The sequence below is a fragment of the Heterodontus francisci genome, chromosome 28 (assembly GCF_036365525.1).
Source record: "Heterodontus francisci isolate sHetFra1 chromosome 28, sHetFra1.hap1, whole genome shotgun sequence".
Taxonomy (NCBI): Eukaryota; Metazoa; Chordata; class Chondrichthyes; order Heterodontiformes; family Heterodontidae; genus Heterodontus; species Heterodontus francisci.
Window position 1 is genome coordinate 6,135,852 of NC_090398.1, and position 15,087 is coordinate 6,150,938.

The following is a 15,087-nucleotide window of genomic DNA, read 5'->3' on the forward strand; positions in this document are numbered from 1 at the left end:
TGGTTAAAAAGGAGTGGAAGAGGAGAAAGGGGTATGGGAAAGCAGGGAGGTGATAGAGGAGAGCAGAGAGGGAGGAGATACGGACAAGGGAGGAGAAGAGGAGACAGACGAGGGGAGGAGAAATGAGGACAGAAGTGGGGGAGAGATGGAGGGAGGGAAGAGGAAGTGGTGGTGGAAAATACTCTCACCTTCTGGCCCATTGGGCTGGGGATTCACACTATCAATCACTTCCGTTTCTTCTTGTTTCTTGCCCCTGTTTCCTTCTGCAACTTCCAGACTCTCTCCCCTGTCTCCTTTCATCTTTTCCTGTCTCTCATTTTTCGCAACCTCCCTCGCTTCTCCTCCATGATGTGGCTGCCTCTGGCTCACAGTTGCCTCCTCAAAGGAGAACGATTGCAATCCAATCTTCTCACAACTGAACCTGTCAGAACAAGGCAATATTTATTCACTAAGGGCCGCACCCAATTGTAACTTTTAATACAAATTGTTTCATTAGAACAGGGGGTATACGGGAGATCCGATGAGACATTTCAAGCACAAAGACCAGACTTTTACCAGCGTCTAGAGGATGGGTTTGGGAGGTGGGAAGGCTGGCGAAATGGCACAGAATGACGTCAGGGGGTGGCCGTGGCATACCCAATGTCTTCCTGCCATCATGCAATTTGCCCCATGGTGGGAAAGTAGCAGAAATGCCACCAGGTTTGGAAGCCAAATGAGCCACTTAAATGACCAGTTAAGGGCCTCTTCCTGCCACCATGGGCCTTTTGCCAGTAGTGAAGTAGGTCTTATTTATTTTATTTAGAGATACAGCACTGAAACAGGCCCTTTGGCCCACCGGGTCTGTGCTGAACAACAACCACCCATTTATACTAATCCTACATTAATCCCATATTCACTACCACATCCCCACCTTCCCTCAATTCTCCTACTACCTACCTACACTAGGGGCAATTTACAATGGCCAATTTACCTATTCACCCTGCAAGTCTTTGGCTGTGGGAGGAAACCGGAGCACCCGGCGAAAACCCACGCAGTCACAGGGAGAACTTGCAAACTCCGCGCAGGCAGTACCCAGAACTGAACCCAGGCCGCTGGAGCTGTGAGGCTGCGGTGCTAACCACTGCGCCACTGTGCCGCCCGACCTGTACCCCAGTACCACATGGGGAGACCATCATTGCAGACTCCTAGCGGGCTCCAGTGGGGGCTTCCTTTTTTGGCATTCCATGACCCATGGAAGGGCACCCTGGTGGCAATGGTTGCCCACCGGGGCAACAGCACCACCTGCCCACAAACACCATGGCCCCAATCTCCAGGGCCTACCTGGCCCCACTTACCTGGATTTGAGGGAACAGGGCTATTGATGCGCACCCATCGGGCAGCTGCAATCCCAGTAATGGCCACTGCTGGTCTCCATTGGCTCGAAGGGGAAGAGTGAGGCGCGGAGGCAATTGCCCTTGAGTGGCAAGAAGAGCTGAATAGGTGGAAGCCGCATTGGTTAGTGGTTGTGCAAGGGTAGGAGCGGCATCGGGTAGAGGTTCTACAAGGGTGGGATCTGTGGTGGGTGTGGTGGCAGGCACAAAGGGACAGTGACACGAGTTCAAAAGGGAGAAGCAAGCGGAAGGTTCCATGGGGGCCAACGCATGAGAGGGGGAGAGACACATCAGCATAGGACTGATCCACGGAGTCTTCATGGTCCCCGTGGGGCGGGGGAGGAGTAGCGCAGAGGGAGGGAGGACCAGGCACAGATCATTTCACAGCAGCACCAGCGACAGGAGTAGCGAGAGGACAGCCACTGACTGCTCACACCTGGTGAAGCACACATAGGGAAATTACAACAGTCCTCCACTCAATGTAGAACCTGTCCATGGGAGAAAGCCTAACAGAAATGGCTCAACTATCTGCAAATGTCTGAGCGGCAGTATCAGTACAGACCACGGCTCTCAAGGGAGGCCATCACCTTATGTGCCATGCTGCAGGCAGGGCGAGCTGAGACCCATGGGTTCTGTTGGACACCCAATGCCCCCGGCCCTGAGGATCACTGAAACACTCAACTTCTACAAATCAGGATCTTCTCAGGGATCCACTGGGGACATGTGTAGTGTCACCCAGGCTGCGGCTGATCACTGCACCAAGAAGGTGACCAATTCCCTATTCAAGAGAACTATGTGTGATACCAAACAGATCCAGATAGTCCGGCCGAGAGGGCCATCAGCTTTGGTGCTACTGCCGGCTTCCTGCAGCTGCATGGTGACAGTGGTCTTCAACAAGAAGGGCGGCTTCCATTTCATCAACATACAAGTAGTCTGCGACCATCGACTGCAGATCCTTCAGCTGCAACCACGATGCCTACATACTCCTTCAGACCCCAATACCATGGCTTCACCAGTCTCCCACTCTCCTTCTGGGATAGATACTTGGGGACAAGGGCTGCCCATTAAAGACATGGCTACTCATGCCTGTGAGAAACCCTTACACTGCAGTGGAGCAGAGGTACAATATCTGACACGGATGCACCAAAACGACCATCGAGCAGCCCATTGGCATATAACCCACCCTGTTCCCTCGATTCAGTTCCAGCCTGTAACTGCCTCCTCTCCTACTTACCCATAGGTGTACCCCTCCGGTAGAGGGTAGGGGATGTGTCTCCGGGGAAGGAGGAAGATCGTGCGAAGGATGTGGATGGAGCTGAGGCAGCTGATGAAGAGGAACATGGACATCAGAGACAAGCCAGCCTCGTACAAAAGCTACAGGGAGTTGGGTTGGGGGATGAATAAAACAAGAGGTAAATGTTAACAGCTGATCACACCTGACCACAGACCTGCGCACTTTCCTCTTTGCTCTCTCCACAACGCACCCGCCTCCCTCTCTCGGCCCTCTCTGTAAAACCCACCCTCCACTCTCTGTCTCTCTCCCAACACGCTCTCTTTTCCATCCCTCTCCCTGCACTCACACTCTCCTTCTCCCCCTCCCCCCCCTCAGGACACCTCCCTCTCTCTATGCTCATTTGTCTGACCTCTCGGTCTCCCCAAAACTTTATCTCACTCCCTCGTGCCCCCTCTCTCTGCTCCCTCTCTCTTGGTACACCCACACTCACTCTCCCCTCTCTACCTTTCTCCCTCTCCCTCCCGTCTCTCTCCTCTCCATCTCTCTCTGCCGCACCCACTCTCACACTTTCCCCTCTCTTCTCCCACAGTGACATCCTCTCTTTCACACCCTGTCTCTCTGTCTCCTTCTCTCTTTGCTCGCTCTCTATCCATTGCACACCTTCTCTCGCTTCCACCCCCTTACTCCCACAGTGGCAACCACTCTCTCTCTGCTCCCTTGCTCCTCTCTCTCTCCATCTCTCCCTTTCCCCCCTCTCTCTGTGTTCCCTCTCTGTCCTCCATCTCTACCAGTCTCCCTCTGTGATCCTCCTCTCTCCCCTCTCTCTCCCTGTCTCTCTGTCTCTGCTCCTGCTCTCCCCCTGCCCCCACTTTCCCTGTGTGCTCCCTCTCTCTCACATCCCTCTCGCTTTCTCCCTTTCTTTCTCTATGCCACTGTGCACCCTCTCTCTCCCTATCTCTCTCTTTCTTACTCTCTCCCTCTCTGCTCACTGACTCTCTGATCCATCTCTCCTCCCTCTCCCTGTCTCTCTCTCTGCTACCTCTCTCTGTTTTTTCTCTCCCTGTCTCTCTCCATTTTCCCTCTCCCCTTATCTGCTCCCTGTCTCTCTGATCCATCCATCTCTCTCCATTTGCTCCATCTCTCCCTCCGCCTCTCCCTGCGACACAGTGGCGCAGTGGTTCGCACCGCAGCCTCACAGCTCCAGTGACTCGGGTTCGATTCTGGGTACTGCCTGTGTGGAGTTTGTAAGTTCTCCCTGTGTCTGCGTGGGTTTCCTCTGGGTGCTCCAGTTTCCTCCCACAGCCAAAAGACTTGCAGGTTGATCGGTGAATTGGCCATTATAAATTGCCCCTAGTATAGGTAGGTGGTAGGGAAATATAGGGACAGGTGGGGATGTGGTAGGAATATGGGATTAGTGTAGGATTAGTATAAATGGGTGGTTGATGGTCGGCACAGACTCGGTGAGCCGAAGGCCCAGTTTCAGTGCTGTATCTCTAAATCTAAAAAAATCTATATCTTTCTCTCTCCCTCTCTTTCTGGTCCCTCTCTCTGCCCCTCTCTCCTCTTCCTCTCTCCCTGTCTCCTTCTCTCTATCTATGCTCCCTCTGTGCTCCCTTTCTGCGCGCTCTCTCCCTCTGTGTTCCCTCTCTCACCCTCTCCTCTCACCCTGCCTCTTTCCCTCTGCTCCCATTCTCCCTACCTCCCTCTCTACTTCTCTCTCTCACCATGTCTCTCCTTTTCTCTTGCCTCGCTCTCTCCCTATCTCTTCCTTCTTCAGCTCCACTCTCTCTCTCTTCCCTCTCTCACGTTCTCCCTCTTTCCACCCGGCGCCCCTTAGCGTCCTCTGTCTCCAAAACCAAGGCTCTCGCTCTTTTGCCTCTCACATTCTCCCCCTCAGGAAAGAGGTGCTAAAGTGCTCCCTCCTCTGATGTGGTGTCCCTGGGTGGGGTCAGTAGTTCAGACACTGACCTTTCACCTTCTGGGATGCACTAAGCTAAACTGAGCTGCTCTATAAGATGATTCGAATCATCGGCCCTCAATCCGGCTTTAAAATCTGAGCATGATATAGCAGAGGGGTGGCACAGTGGCGCAGTGGTTAGCACTGCAGCCTCACAGCTCCAGCGACCCGGGTTCAATTCCGGGTACTGCCTGTGTGGAGTTTGCAAGTTCTCTCTGTGTCCGCGTGGGTTTCCTCCGGGTGCTCCGGTTTCCTCCCACAAGCCAAAAGACTTGCAGGTTGATAGGTAAATTGGCCATTATAAATTACCCCTAGTATAGGTCGGTGGTAGGGGAATGTAGGGACAGGTGAGGATGTGGTAGGAATATGGGATTAGTGTAGGATTAGTACAAATGGGTGGTTGATGGTCGGCACAGACCCGGTGGGCTGAAGGGTCTGTTTCAGTGCTGTATCTCTAAAAAAAAAGCAGAGCAGGAGAAAATTTGCACTGCTCTTTTTTTTAAATTCATTCATGGGATATAGGCATCACTGGCCAGGCCAGCATTTATTGTCCATCCCTAATTGCCCTTGAGAAGGTGGTGGTGAGCTGCCTTCTAGAACCACTGCAGTCCATGTGAAATCCAGACTAATGGTGTGGTAATTGGACGGGTTGGACTTGCTCTGCTTTTTGTGTACAGGACATACCTGGGCAATTTTCCACATTGCAGGGTAGATGCCAGTGTTGTAGCTGTACTGGAACAGTTTGGCTCGGGGAATGGCAAGTTCTGGAGCACAGGTCTTCAGTACTATTGTCGGAATATTGTCAGGGCCCATTGCCTTTGCAGTATCCAGTGCCTTCAGTCGTTTCTTGGTATCATGGGGAGTGAATCGAATTGGCTGAAGTCTGTGATGCTGGGGACCTCAGGAGGAGGCCGAGATGGATCATCAACTCGGCACTTCTGGCTGAAGATTGTTGCAAATGCTTCAGTCTTATCTTTCGCATTGATGTGCTGGGCTCCCCCATCATTGAGGATGGGGATATTTGTGGAGCCACCTCCTCCAGTTAGTTGTTTAATTGTCCACCACCGTTCACGGCTGGATGTGGCAGGACTGCAGAGCTTAGATCTGATCCATTGGGTATGGGATCGCTTAGCTCTGTCTATTGCATGTTGCTTATGCAGTTTGGCGTGCAAGTAGTCCTGTGTTGTAGCTTCACCAGGTTGACACTTCATTTTGAGGTATGCCTGGTGCTGCTCCTGGCATGTCCTCCTGCACTCTTCATTGAAACTCTCCTTGTTTGATGGTAATGGTAGAGTGGGGAATATGCCGGGCCATGAGGTTACAGATCGTGGTTCAGTACAATTCTGCTGCTGCTGATGGTCCACAGTGCCTCATGGATGCCCAGTTTTGCATTGCTAGATCTGTTCAAAATCTATCCCATTTAGCACGGTGGTAGTGCCACACAACACGATAGAGGGTATCTCAATGTGAGGACCGAACCTCATCTCCACAAGGACTGTGCGGTGGTCACTCCTACCAATACTATCATGGACAGATGTATCTGCGGCAGGCAGATTGGTGAGGACGAGGTCAAGTATGTTTTTCCCTCTTGTTGGTTCCCCCACCACCTGCCGCAGACCCAGTCTAGCAGCTATTTCCTTTAGGACTCGGCCAGCTCGGTCAGTAGTGTTGCTACCGAGCCACTCTTGGTGATGGACATTGAAGTCCCCCACCCAGAGTACATTCTGTGCCCTTGTCACCCTCAGTGCTTCCTCCAAGTGCTGTTCAACATGGAGGAGTACTGAGTCATCAGCTGAGGGAGGGCGGTAGGTGGTAATCAGTAGGAAGTTTCTTTGCCCATGTTTGACCTGATGCCATGAGACTTCATGGGGTCCAGAGTCGACGTTGAGGACTCCCAGGGCAACTCCCTCCCTACTGTAGACCATTGCACTGCACTACCTCTTTTAGGTCTGTCCTGCCGGTGGGACAGGTCATACCCAGGGATGGTGATGGTAGTTTCTGGGACATTGTCTGTAAGGTATGATTCCGTGAGTATGACTATGTCAGGCTGTTGCTTGACTAGTCTGTGGGACAGCTCTCCCAACATTAGCACAAGCCCCCAGATGTTAGTAAGGAGGACTTTGCAGGGTCGACAGTGTTGGGTTTGCTGTTTCCGGGGCATGGGTCGATGCCCGGTGGTCCGTCCGGTTTCATTCCTTATCAATATTTTGATGGTTAGGTACAACTGAGTGGCTTGCTGGGCCAGTTCAGAGTCAACTAGATTTCTGTGGGTCTGGAGGCACATGTAGGCCAGACCAGGTAAGGATGGCAGATTTCCTTCCCTGAAGGATATGAGGGAACCAGATGTCTTTTTGCGACTCTCGCCAATGGTTTCATAGCCTTTATTAGAATGACTTTTGTTTAAATTCCACATTATTTTTATGAATTGAATTCAAATTCCACCATCTGCCGTGGTGGGATTCGAACCCATGTTCCCAGAAAAATGCCCTGTGTCTCTGGGTTACTAGTTCAGTGACGAATCCTCTACACCACTGCCTCCACTGTGTCTGTACTGGCTCTTTGAAAAAGTTATCCAATTAATGCCACCCACACTACACTTTCCTTTTGAAAATTACACTTGAATCCACTTTTCTCACCTTAACAAGCAGAAAGACGACTGCTGAGGAGTCAAAGGCTCCATGGTACAGGGTGATAATTGTCGACCGTCTCTTTCGAAATAAGTTTCCAACCTACGGATCAGAACATAGAATTATAGAATCATCGAACATTTGTGACACAGAAGGAGTCCATTCAACCTATCGTGTCTGTGCTGGTCAACAAAGAGCTACCCAGTTAGATTCTGAAGTATTAAACTCTGTTTCTCTCTCCATAGCTGCTGCCAGACCTGTTGAGTATTTCGAACACTTCCTGTTCTCACTTCCGATTTCCAGCACCCGCTGGATTTTGCCTTTACTTTAACGACCCAGTCTAATTACAACTTCCGACAACTGGTCCGTAGCCTCGCTCTGATACAATGGTTAGAATCATAGCATGGTCACAGCACAGAAGGAGGCTGTTCTGCCCATCTTATCTGTGCTGACTCTCTACAAGAGCAACTCGCCCAGCCCCACTCCCCTACCTTTTCCCCATAGCCATGCAAATATTTTTCTCTTCAGATAATTCTCAGATTCCCTTTTGAAAGGATGATTAAATCAGCCTCCACCTCACTCTCAGGCAGTGCATTTCTTCATGTCGACTCTGCTTCTCTTGCCAATCACCTTAAATCAGTGTCCCCTGGTTCTGGTTCCTTCCACCAATGGGAACAGTTTCTCTCTATTTACTCTGTCCCAGACCCCTCATAATTTTGAACACCTCGATCAAATCACATCTCAACTTTCTCTTCTCTATGTAGAACAACCCCAGCTTCTCCAATCTATCCACGGAACTGAAGTCCCTCATCCATTTCAGAAGGCATCCATGGACTTTTCTTAAAATATGGTGAGGGTTTGTGCCTTGACCAACCCTTCAGGAAGCGAGTACCAGCTCCCTACTACACTTTGGGTGAAAAAAATACATAGTCATCTCCTCTCTAATCCTACTAATTACTTGAAATCTCTTCCCCCTCATTTTTTTTTTTTTATTCGATCCTGGGATGTAGGCGTCACCGGCCACGCCAGCATTTATTGTCCATCCCTAATTGCCCTTGAGAAGGTGGTGGTGAGCTGCCTTCTTGAACCGCTGCAGTCCATGTGGGGTAGGTACACCCACAGTGCTGTTAGGAAGGGAGTTCCATGATTTTGACCCAGCGACAGTGAAGGAACGGTGATATAGTTCCAAGTCAGGATGGTGTGTGACTTGGAGGGGAACCTAGGTCAATGCCGGGTGGTCCGTCTGGTTTCATTCTTTATTGTCTTTGCAGCAGTTAGATTCTCCATTTGAGAGTCAACCACATTGCTGTGGGTCTGGAGCCACATGTCGGCCAGACGAGGTAAGGACAGCAGATTTCCTTCCCTGAAGGACATTAGTGAACCAGATGGGTTTGGACAACAATCGACAATGGTTTCATGGCCATCATTAGACTAGCTTTAATTCCAGATTTATTAATTAAATTCAAATTCCACCATCTGCTGTGGTGGGATTTGAACCCATGTCCACACAGTAATACCCTGGATCTCGAGGTTACTAGACCAGTGACAATACAACTAAGTCATCTGCAAAAATTCCTCCTACATTTGAGTCCAAATTATGAATACAAACTGCAAAAATCTATGGACTGAGTACTGAGCTCTACAAAACCCCCAGTGCTAACAGCCTTGCAGGTACAAAAACATAGATCAACCATTACCCTTGTTTCTAAAACACTTTAGGATCCAATTTGAGGCAATTTTGGATGGAACAAGAACAGTGCTGCACTGTGGGTGCCTACAAACAGGTGAAGCCACTGTCAGTCGCTGGGCTGCAGCAAACAGGAAAGGCCGAGGTTCCAATCCCGCCGAGTGCTAAGTTAGACTGATCTCATAACCGGTGAGGGACTGAGTCCCACACACACAGCAGGAAAGCCCCAGGCTTCGATTCAGGCCTGGTGCGATAGGCCTGATATCGCACCCGATATGGTACTGAGACCCCCACACTGATCAGTAAAGGCCAAGGCTTCGATGTTGGCACAGTGCAGAGTTCAAACAAGAAATGCTGGAAATACTCAGCAGGACTGCCACCATCTGTGGAGAGAGAAGCAGAGTTAACGTTTCGGGTCAGTGCTGCGTTCACCTGATCACACACACGGTGCGGTACTGAGTCACACACACACGCAGCAGGAAAGACCCAGGCTCAGATCCAGGCCTGTGCTGAGTCACCCAGATATCACAACCGGTATGGTATTGAGACGCACAAGTACGGGGTAAGAAAAGCCCAGGCTCCATCTTGTGCAGCACTCCCTCAATACTGACCCAGCGACAGTGCATCATTTGTTCAGTACGAACCCTGCGACAGTGCAGCACTCCCTCAGTACTGACCCTGCGAAAGTGCAGCACTCCCTCAATACTGACCCAGCGACAGTGCATCAATTGTTCAGTACGAACCCTCCGACGGTGCAGCACTCCCCCAGTACTGATCCTGCGACAGTGCAGCACTCCCTCAGTACTGACCATCCGAAAGCGCAGGAGTCCCTCAGTACTGACCCTCCGACAGTGCAGCACTCCCTCAGTACTGACCTCCGACATCACAGCACTCCATCAGTATTGACCCTCCGACAGTGCAGCACTCCCTCAGTAATGACATTGTGACAGTGCAGCACTCCCTCAGTAATGACATTGTGACAGTGCAGCACTCCCTCAGTACTGACCTCCGACATCACAGCACTCCATCAGTATTGACCATCTGACAGTGCAGCACACCCTCAGTAATGACACTGCGACAGTGCAGTACTCCCTCAGTACTGACCGTCCAACAGTGCAGCGCTCCCTCTTTACTGACCCGCCACCACTGCAGCACACGCTCAGGACTAACCCTCGAACCGTGCAGCACTGCCCCCATACTGACCCTCCGACAATGCAGCACTCCCTCACTACTGACCCTCCGACAGTGCAACACTCCCTCAGTCCTAATCCTCTGACAATGCAGCACTCCCTCAATACTGACACTCCGACAGTGCAGCATTCCCTCAGTACTGACCCTCCGACAATGCAGCACTCCCTCACTACTGACCCTCCGACAGTGCAACACTCCCTCAGTCGTAATCCTCTGACAATGCAGCATTCCCTCAGTACTGACCCTCCGACAATGCAGCACTCCCTCACTACTGACACTCCGACAGTGCACCACACCCTCATTAGTGACCTGCTGACAGTGCAGCACTCCCTCAGTACTGACCCTCTGACAGTGCAGCACTCCCTCAGTACTGACCCTCTGACAGTGCAGCACTCCCTCAGTACTGACCCTCCGACAGTGCAGCACTCCCTCAGTACTGACCCTCTGACAGTGCAGCACTCCCTCAGTACAGACCCTCCGACAGTGCAGCACTCCCTCAGTACTGACCCTCTGACAGTGCAGCACTCCCTCACTACTGACCCTCTGACAGTGCAGCACTCCCACAGTACTGACACGCCAACAGTGCAGCACTCCCTCAGTACTGACCCTCCGAATGTGCAGCACTCCCTCAGTACTGACCCTCCGACAGTGCAGCACTCCCTCAGTACTGACACGCCAACAGTGCAGCACTCTCTCAGTACTGACCCTCCGAATGTGCAGCGCTCCCTCAGTACTGACCCTCTGACAGTGCAGCACTCCCTCAGTACTGACCCTCTGACAGTGCAGCACTCCCTCAGTACAGACCCTCCGACAGTGCAGCACTCCCTCAGTACTGACCCTCTGACAGTGCAGCACTCCCTCACTACTGACCCTCTGACAGTGCAGCACTCCCTCTGTACTGACCCGCCACCACTGCAGCACACGCTCAGGACAAACCCTCGAACCGTGCAGCACTCCCCCCATACTGACCCTCCGACAATGCAGCACACCCTCAGTCCTAATCCTCTGACAATGCAGCACAACCTCGATACTGACACTCCGACAGTGCAGCACACCCTCATTAGTGGCCTGCGAACAGTGCAGCAGTCCCTCAGTACTGACCCTCTGACAATGCAGCACTCCCTCAGTACTGACCCTCTGACAGTGCAGCACTCCCTCAGTACTGACCCTCCGACAGTGCAGCACTCCCTCAGTACTGACCCACTGACAGTGCAGCAATCCCTCAGTAATGACACTGCGACAGTGCAGCACTCCCTCAGTACTGACACGCCAACAGTGCAGCACAACCTCAGTACTGACCCTCCGACAGTGCAGCACACCCTCAGTACTGACACGCCAACAGTGCAGCACAACCTCAGTACTGACCCTCCGACAGTGCAGCACTCCCTCAGTACTGACACGCCAACAGTGCAGCACACCCTCAGTAATGACCCTGCGACAGTGCAGCACTCTCTCAGTACTGACCCTCCGACAGTGCAGCACTCCCTCAGTACTGACATTCCGACAGTGCAAGACTCCCTCAGTACTGACCCTCCGACAGTGCTGCACTCCCTTAGTACCGACCCTCCGACAGTGCAGCACTCCCTCAGGACTGACCCTCTGACAGTGCGGCACTCCCTCAGTACTGACCCTCCGACAGTGCGGCACTCCCCCATTACTTACCCTCCGACAGTGCAGCACTCCCTCAGTACTGACCCTCGGACAGTGCAGCACTGTTTCAGTACTGACGCTCTGACAGTGCGGCACTCCCCCATTACTGACCCTCCGACAGTGCAGCACTCCCTCAGCACTGACCCTCCGACAGTGCAGCACTCCCTCAGCACTGACACGCCAACAGTGCAGCACTCCCTCAGTACTTACCCTCGGACAGTGCGGCACTCCCTCAGTACTGACACTCCGACAGTGCAGCATCTCCTCTGTACTGAACCTCTGACAGTGCAGCACTGTTTCAGTACTGACCCTCTGAAAGTGCAGCATTCCCTCAGTACTGACCCTCCGAAAGTGCAGCATTCCCTCAGTACTGACCCTCCAACAGTGCGGCACTGCCTCAGTACTGACCCTCCAACAGTGCAGCGTCCCTCAGTTCTGACCCTCTGACAGTGCAGAAGTTTCTCAGTACTGACCCTCTGACTGTGCAGCACTCCCTCAGTACTGACCCTCCGACGGTGCAGCACTCCCTCAGTACTGATCCTGGGACAGTGCAGCACTCCCTCAGTACTGACCCTCCGACTGTGCAGCACTCCCTCAGTCCTGACCCTCCGACTGTGCAGCTCTCCCTTAGTACTGACCCTCCGACTGTGCAGCACTCCCTCAGTCCTGACCCTCCGACTGTGCAGCACTCCCTCAGTCCTGACCCTCCGACTGTGCAGCACTCCCTCAGTACTGACCCTCCGACAGTGCAGCACTCCCTCAGTACAGACCCTTTGAATTGTGGTTCTCCCTGATTATACTGCCTACTTTATCAGACACTCTGACCTTACCTGAATGTTCGTTATGAGGATGGGTATTCCGCCCAGTGCAATCAGTAATAGTGCCGGGAACAATAATACTGCAGATGCTGAAACAAAGTGAGAGGGTGAGTGTGAGAATTAATGGAACTGAATTTATAATCTGACTTTCACCACGTCACATCTTCAACAACTTTTCATATCAAATCAAGAACCTTTGCTGAACAAAGAACAAAGATAATTACAGCACAGGAACAGGCCCTTCGGCCCTCCAAGCCTGCGCCTATCCAGAGCCTCTATCTAAACCTGTCGCCTATTTTCTAACGGTCTGTATCTCTTTTCTTCCTGCCCATTCATGTATCTGTCTAGATACATCTTAAAAGACGCTATCGTACCCGTGTCTACCACCTCCGCTGGCAACGCGTTCCAGGCACCCACCACCCTCTGCAGAAAGAACTTTCCACGCATATCCCCCCTAAACTTTTCCCCTCTCACTTTGAACTCGTGACCCCTAGTAATTGAATCCCCCACTCTGGGAAAAAGCCTCTTTCTGTCCACCCTGTCTATACCTCTCATGATTTTGTACACCTCAATCAGGTCCCCCCTCAACCTCCGTCTTTCTAATGAAAATAATCCTAATCTACTCAACCTCTCTTCATAGCTAGCGCCCTCCATACCAGGCAACATCCTGGTGAACCTCCTCTGCACTCTCTCCAAAGCATCCACATCCTTTTGGTAATGTGGCGACCAGAACTGTACGCAGTATTCCAAATGTGGCCGAACCAAAGTCCTATACAACTGTAACATGACCTGCCAACTCTTGTACTCAATACCCCGTCCGATGAAGGAAAGCATGCCGTATGCCTTCTTGACCACTCTATTTACCTGCGTTGCCACCTTCAGGGAACAGTGGACCTGAACACCCAAATCTCTCTGGACATCAATTTTCCCCAGGACTTTTCCATTTACTGTATAGTTCACTCTTGAATTGGATCTTCCAAAATGCATCACCTCGCATTTGCCCAGATTGAACTCCATCTGCCATTTCTCTGCCCAACTCTCCAATCTATCTATATTCTGCTGTATTCTCTGACAGTCCCCTTCACTATCTGCTACTCCACCAATCTTAGTGTCGTCTGCAAACTTGCTAATCAGTCCACCTATACTTTCCTCCAAATCATTAATAATTATCACAAACAACAGTGGTCCCAGCACGGATCCCTGTGGAACACCACTGGTCACACGTCTCCATTTTGAGAAACTCCCTTCCACTGCTACTCTCTGTCTCCTGTTGCCCAGACAGTTATTTATCCATAAATCTTCCAACAGAGCAGCACTCCCTCAGTACTGACCGGCCAACAGTGCAGAACTCCCTCTGAACGGACCTTCTGACAGTGCAGCACTCCCTCAGTACCGACCCTGTGACTGTGCGGCTCTCCCTCAGGACTGACCCTGGATTACTAGTCTGGTAACATAATCCCCTACTCTACTCTACCCCAGATTATGCGTCCATTTACATAACCCTACACTACTGTACCCTGGATTATTAGTCCAGTAACACAACCCCGACACTACTGTACCCTGGATTATTAGTCCAATAACATAACACCCTACACTACTGAGCGCTGGATAATTAATCCAGTAACACAACCCCGACACTACAGTGCGCTGGATAATTAGTCCAGTAACACAACCCCGACACTACTGTACACTGGATTATTAGTCCAGTAACATAACACCCTACACTACTGTACCCTGGATTATTAGTCCAGTAACATAACACTCTACACGACTGTACACTGGATTATTAGTCCAGTAACATAACACCCTGCACTACTGTACCCTGGATAATTAGTCCAGTAACATAACACTCTACACTACTGTACCCTGGATTATTACTCCAGTAACACAACCCATACACTACTGTACCCTGGATTATTAGTCCAGGAACACAACCCCTACACTACTGTACCCTGGATTATTAGTCCAGTCACATAACACTCTACACTACTGTACCCTGGATTATTAGTCCAATAACATAACACCCTACACTACTGTACCCTGGATTATTAGTCCAGTAACATAACACCCTACACTACTGTACCCTGGATTATTAGTCCAGTAACATAACACCCTACACTACTGTACCCTGGATTATTAGTCCAGTCACATAACACCCTACACTACTGTACCCTGGAGTATTAGTCCAGTAACATAACACCCTACACTACTGTACCCTGGATTATTAGTCCAGTAACATAACACCCTACACTACTGTACCCTGGATTATTAGTCCAGTAACATAACACCCTACACTACTGTACCCTGGATTATTAGTCCAGTAACACAACCCCTACACTACTGTACCCTGGATTATTAGTCCAGTAACATAACACCCGACACTACTGTACCCTGGATTATTAGTCCAGTAACACAACCCCTACACTACTGTACCCTGGATTATTAGTCCATTAACATAACACCCTACACTACTGTACCCTGGATTATTAGTCCAGTAACACAACCCCTACACTACTGTACCCTGGATTATTAGTCCAGTAACACAACCCCTAC

At 51.0% G+C, this 15,087-nt stretch overlaps 1 protein-coding gene across 1 annotated transcript in view; it reads right to left on the reverse strand.

Annotated features, from left to right (window-relative positions):
* The window catches only part of LOC137345274 (equilibrative nucleobase transporter 1-like), a 250,735-nt gene that overhangs the window by 77,806 nt on the left and 157,842 nt on the right, over nt 1-15,087 (reverse strand). Inside the window, exons 5-8 of the mRNA XM_068008750.1 lie at nt 12,547-12,623; nt 7,198-7,290; nt 2,605-2,744; nt 189-421 (exon numbers count right to left, since the gene is read on the reverse strand). Of these exons, the coding sequence (XP_067864851.1) occupies nt 189-421; nt 2,605-2,744; nt 7,198-7,290; nt 12,547-12,623 (543 nt within the window). The remainder of the gene's footprint in view (nt 1-188; nt 422-2,604; nt 2,745-7,197; nt 7,291-12,546; nt 12,624-15,087) is intronic.